We start from the raw sequence: 6,032 nt of genomic DNA on the forward strand, positions 1-6,032 counted from the left end.
TGAATTGAAGGAATGAGAAAACTTGAAAAAGAATGAGAGGGTGTATGTATAGGTGTATGGATTGTATTTATGGCAGTGTGGGGAAGAAGAAGAAGATTAATGGTGTTTTGGTAATGTGGAGAAAAAGGAGAGCTTTTGAATTTCTGTTAAGCTTCCGCGCTATGGAGGGAAAATTTAGGGATTAGAATAATGGAGGGGCCCAGGGCTTTCGTGTTCTTGGAGAAATTTTTGGATGTCCGTGGGCAATCCCAGCTGCGTAAACGTGTTTTTGACGATTCATATTTATTATTTCTTTTTCCTACTCGATCACTTTCTCTCCTCTCTTTTTTTCCTCTAAAATTCAGACCGTCCAAAACACGTTTGGACGGTTGAAATAGTCGACCCGCCTGACACTCAAAAACATCATGTTCTTGAATCTTGTGGGACTTGCTTGCCTATCAAGATTCAAGACATATTTGATGTACCTATTATCAAATTTTTTTAATAATATTTTGTCGTTTAAAAAAAATTCAAGACGTGCTCATTGCTCAATAACAGGGGTTCAAAACCCACCCACCGACTTTCCCTTCAACTTTTGCTAGACTCGGAATGTTCATTTTGTTCAACTTGACAAGTTAACTACGTTTTGTGAAAAATCGCAATGATCGGATTTGGGCAATTATATGAACGAAACATGTTTCTATCCTCAAAATCATAGCCATAAAAAAAAATTACTAAAATATGTTATGTTCACATAGCTATCAATGTTCGATTAATGTGATTTTGTTTATACTAGTAACTACCACTTAAGGAGTGAACAATACGAAGGACAAGTATTTCTGATGTTCTATGCCCCCAATTTTTTTTTTTTTTTTGTAGAAACTGCCTTTTTTATTGCTCGTTGGTTATCCAATCTACTTATGCTATTTGGCTTCTAATTGTGCAACTTCTACGAACGGAGCAAATCACTGTTTCGTCCATTATGCTCTAGCTTTGTTGTTGACAACAACCGTGCCTCTTGTGCCCGAATTTTAGAGAAAAGATGGTCTTTTCTTTTTCCATTTTTGATCGCCGATTGTCTTTTTTTTTTTTTTTTTTTTTCATATCACCTTAATTTGTTTGGATACACTTGGAAGTTCCCATTGTGAGGAAATTATATGGGTGTTTGACATGCCTGAGGGTAGTGCTGGCGTGGCGAGGGGGGCCAATCCTTGATGGTGGGCCGGTGATCGATGTTGCACGTCCTTGTCTCCATGGGAAAATAGAATCAGTTACAAAAATTAGGCCGCTAATTTTATCACTTCCTTTTTTGTTAACGTCACTCTCCTGCAAGTGTATTCTTGTACCAAAAATACACTTGCAGGAAAGTGGCGTTAACACTACGCAAATACAGTACTAATGGTAAAATTTTCTTCCTGGTATCCGGCCAGAATTACAAAACAGGAAGCACACTTCCAAGAAGAATGGCTTGTGAAGTGGCTGGTCAGTGAAGACACAAAATATCTCTTTTCAACACATCACTGTAGAATCGATCGAGTGGGTATCTATTTTTCCATTCGCCCTTTTTTCACCCTAGGTATCAACTGATTGTACGCTTGTTCGTCTTCGAACATTGTTGTTGTGAGAAGGCTTAACCCTTGTACTTGTATATTTCCTAAAAGAGATTGAAGCATATATAGAGTTTTGTATCGGCATCCATTTTGCCTATAATACCTATTCAAATCCATATGATTAAAGAATATCTTTACCAACAAAAATCAAAAAAAAAAATGAGACATACTTCTCATCTTAGATGGAGAAAGTAGACTGAGGATAAAAAAATATATATACAAGAACCGCAATACCGAGCCACCTTCATCATTTGGCAAAAATACAATACCACGAAAAAATCAGTTCTTGCTTGAGAAAAAACACAACAAATCAAACGCTCAAATTCATCCTATTCTGCATTTCAATAGTTGCTAGCAATTAGCTCTGCTCCCCAAGTAGTAGTATCCTGTCGTTCCGTTGCCCATTATATGCAGCTTATCAGGAATTAGAATCGTACACTGTGGATCCTCCAAAACATCGTATTTGCTGCTGTAAAAAATCCATTTTGTAAGTGAACTCTTCAATTCAACTCTTAGCCAAAAATGTGAATACATCTTCCATGCTGTTTACACTACTAGGCCACGACGGAGTTGAAACATCACCCCATGATTTGACAGTCCAATAAATTCAGCATGTGATTGCTTCTTCCTTTGCTGGAATTGCCATCTTTGCTGCTCTTGGCTTCTGAATTCATACCTTGCCGTAGCCCCCAATCGAGAAGCCATAATGTTGTCAGGTTCATCAGGTCGTTCAGAGGTTCCTTCCTGTCTCACCCAATGCTCTGCTTCAACATTTAAGTTGTCTTTAGGAACTTTTTCTCAAGGAGAAGCAAATGGCTTTTGTGTTTGTGGTCCTCAAAAGGCTTGCTAGACATGTATTAAAAGCTATTTTTATATCACCTCTATCGAGTAAGTTTGTCGCTTCTTTCGAAATAAACTGAAAACCCGAACGCACTCAATACAGGAACACATCTCAAACCCCTAGCAGTTCATATTAGTTTTAGGAAAACACAGAAGCAAAAACAGCGTCTAGTTTCTTTACCCTTATAATGGTTTCATGATAAAATTCACAGCTATACTCCCACTACTTGATTTGATTTTATGATAAAATTCACAGCAGTACTCCCAAAACTCAATTTGATTGTATGTGGCTAAAAGAAATATGGTTTAACAATGAAAATTTTCCCTACTGACTTGGTTGAGTAGTTGACAGCAGTATCCAGAAAAAAAAAAAAAAAATCACCTTTAATTCTAAAAATAATTACTGATTTGAAAAGTAAGTACTTATTTTAGTTAGTGGAACACATTATACATTCTAGACTTGATGAATCGCCAGCTGGTGAGAGAACCACCATCAACGTAGACAACCATATTAGGTCTGGCTAACAAACCTAGAAAGCAAGCAGGCATTTAATTTTATACAAATGAAACTAAAAGCTAATGGTCCTTTGCTATTGTATTAAGTGTTCAATGCGGGTGAGTCATTAGGTAGTATATGAACAATAATTGACATGCGTTGCATTACTGAATTCGGAAAGAATTTCATTACCTCTTGTGAATTGCATAAAGGGACATCAGTTCTAGCATTGCATGTATATTTGCTATATGAAGGTGAGATACATCTCCAGAGACAAACTCATTTACCACACCATCGACCTCTATCATACTGCAACCGGGTGTCTTCTTAAGCCCTCTATCACCAATCTTCTTCCGGATCCTACCAGCATCTTCACAATTCCCCGCAGCCAAATATATATTCGATAACTGAACATAAGCTCCATCTTCTTCAGCTCTATCACCTTTCTCTATCAGTAAAATTTTCTTCACAGCCACCTCCGCAAGGTCGACATTATTATGGTTTCGACAACCACTCAACAAGGCACCCCAAACAGAAGCAAGTGGCTTCATAGGCATTCTCCTTATGAGCTCAAGTGCTTTTTCTAATTGGCCTGCTTTGCAAAGCAAGTCCACCATGCAACTATAGTGCTCGTGTTTAGGTGCAACGCCATATCGGGCTTCCATGTTGTCTAATAGAAATTGGCCTTCTTTTTGAAGACCTGCATGGTTACAAGCCGTTAAAACCCCAAGAAGGGCAACCCCGTCGGGCCTTAGCCCATCTTCCACCTGCATCCTCTCCAAGCAATCAACAGCCTTTCTTGCATATCCATTAAGCGCAAAGCCTCCAATCATTGCTGCCCATGAGCATACACTCCTCCCTGGCATGCTTTCGAAAACCTCCACAGCTGTATCAATGCACCCGCATTTCACGTACATGTCAACAAGCGCTGTCCCCACAAACGCATCCGCCACCAATCCTTCCCTCTTTTTAACATACTCGTGAATCCACTTCCCCTGCGCCAGTGCCCCTAAATCCGCACAAGCCGTCAGCGCAGTAGTCACACAAAATTCATCCGACTCAATTCCAGACACCAACATATCCTGAAATACACTCAACCCCTCTCCAGCCAAACCAAGCTGGATATACCCCGTCATAAGGACATTACACTGAACAACATCTAAGTCAGTAATTTCATCAAACACCTTCCGCGCATTCTCCAAAACATTACACCCCAAATAAAACCGTATCAGCGCGGTTTTCACGTGACTATCCGATGAACCCAGACCACATTTGAGTACCCAATTGTGAATTTGCAACCCCAAAAGCATACAATCAGCATTGGCGCACGCCACGAGTACAAACGGGAAAGTGTGGTTATTGGGCCAAACGGCGTCGTCTTTCAACATGAGGTTGAAGTAGTGGAGGGACAAGTGTGGGTGAGGACTGTTTGAGTAGGCTCTGATGAGGGTGTTGTAAGTGAAGGAATTGGGAGTTTGGATTTGGGCGAAGAGGAGAGAGGCGTAGGAGAGGTCGCCGCGGTCCGAGAGGGCGGTGAAGGTGAGGAGCTTGCTTACGGCGTAGGTGCTGCGGTGGAGGCCGGTGGTGATGAATAGGGCGTGGGTTGGGAGGAGTTGGTGCATGTTGGTGCAGCGTTGTGCGGCGTACATGCACCGGTTCCATACTCTGGGGATGTATTTGACATTTTCTATCATGTGGACACCGAGCAGCTAGTCCTGCAGAAAGATACAGATGCGCCTCCTCTGACATTTGCTGTTTGCCTCCATTTCATTTTCACGGGTGTATATACCTATCAACTACTGTAGTACAAAAACGAATCGTGCTACAAGAAAATCACAAACGAAACTCTCTAAACTATTTTTCTTTCAATAATAATCAATAACTATCTCGCCCCGAAGATTTACAACTTATTAAATAGTTAGAAAATCCTAACCCTAATTGATTCGCCCCAACGAAAGCCGACGCAATTAATAACGAAAATTACCACAAAAAAAGGGGGAAATTTCAAAATAATTGCAAAACTAGAAAATAGAGAAAATTCTAAAAATTTTCCCGAAAGAATGGCTTAATTCGGATTTTCCTTGCTCAAGTTATTAGCAAGTTAAATCTTTTCTTAAACAACAAATTTGGTCCTTCGGAATCTTAAACAGTCTCAAATGGCTAAAAAACACACGGCACATGACCAAAAGGTGATGTGTCTTAACTGTCGGGCCGTTTTGGATCGAACATAGGTGGGCCCGTAACATAATTCCACAGTCGCGTAATTACGGTTTTGTCATCTTGGGCTCAAAATGCCTAAGATACTCCTCGGCTATGGCATCTGCATCCGATATAGTATTTTTTATTCTTTCTTTGCTGTATTCAACTGGACAATTTGGAAGGAATGGATCGAATGCAAGAGGGTATTTCTACTGGTCTTTCATGAATTTGTTCGAGTTGTTCGACGGCTATGAAACTTTGTTTGGCCTCTACGCTGTAGACTTGAAAGATTTGAAATGATACCCCAAGTTCTCTGCACATTGTCACTCAGATTTCGTAAAAGGAAAGAGCATGAGTCTGGATGGTGCCTCTAAAAGTTGGGATGCCAATTTCCTCTCTTTCTCAATCTCATTCTTCTGAGTAGGTTTTGCTTTGCCAAATTTTATGATGTGTATAATTTGTATTGGCTCACCAAATTGTATGATGTGTCTAATGTGTATTGGCACACACCATAAATGGTGTATCTACTAATTTTGTGATACATTTGAGATTGAATACCTTAACAGAACTCCGTGACCCACTTTAACTAGGAAATTCAGTGATAGATCACTCATTCTCTCATCTGACACCTTACATGACCTCGATCAAGGCACATAATATACCCAACGTACTTTATGCACCTGCATTAATCTTGGAAGTTTATCTAGGAGGAATTATTTTGTCCCTCCGCGAAAAGTGGAAAGAGACGGCAAGTCAGATGTATTGAAGGAACTAACCATCAAAGTAAATTCCCTTGGTTCTCAATACAGATTATAATGCCACAATCCATAGAAATATATGCCAAAAAACCTAGTTAGCAGAGTGGTACACCAAAACCAAATAACTGCATCAGGCAGCTACTTAGCTTA

The 6,032-nt window shown here is 40.0% G+C and overlaps 1 protein-coding gene across 2 annotated transcripts; it reads right to left on the reverse strand.

The window, feature by feature from the left end:
• Positions 1-1,738: 1,738 nt before the first annotated feature.
• On the reverse strand, positions 1,739-4,725 carry LOC131304256 (pentatricopeptide repeat-containing protein At3g28660-like). Of its 2 annotated transcripts, none has more exons than XM_058331433.1 (2): positions 3,118-4,725; positions 1,739-2,333 (listed from the first exon to the last, which is right to left on the reverse strand). In XM_058331433.1, the coding sequence occupies exons 1-2, from the start codon at positions 4,617-4,619 to the stop codon at positions 2,168-2,170; spliced, it is 1,668 nt and encodes a 555-aa protein (XP_058187416.1). In that variant the 5' UTR covers positions 4,620-4,725; the 3' UTR covers positions 1,739-2,167. The 2 variants fall into 2 exon arrangements, with proteins under 2 accessions (XP_058187416.1, XP_058187417.1); XM_058331434.1 differs by having other exon boundaries at positions 1,739-2,350.
• Positions 4,726-6,032: the final 1,307 nt, after the last annotated feature.

Source organism: Rhododendron vialii, chromosome 10a, assembly GCF_030253575.1.
Source record: "Rhododendron vialii isolate Sample 1 chromosome 10a, ASM3025357v1".
NCBI lineage: Eukaryota > Viridiplantae > Streptophyta > Magnoliopsida > Ericales > Ericaceae > Rhododendron > Rhododendron vialii.

What these genes read in the sequence shown, in the direction of transcription:
- LOC131304256 (XM_058331433.1), bottom strand. Translation starts at nt 4,619, where the DNA reads ATGATAGAAAATGTCAAATACATCCCCAGAGTATGGAACCGGTGCATG. An exon ending in CTTTATGCAATTCACAAGAG is followed by an intron (nt 2,334 to 3,117) that starts GTAATGAAATTC and finishes TGGGTGAGACAG; the next exon opens with GAAGGAACCTCTGAACGACC.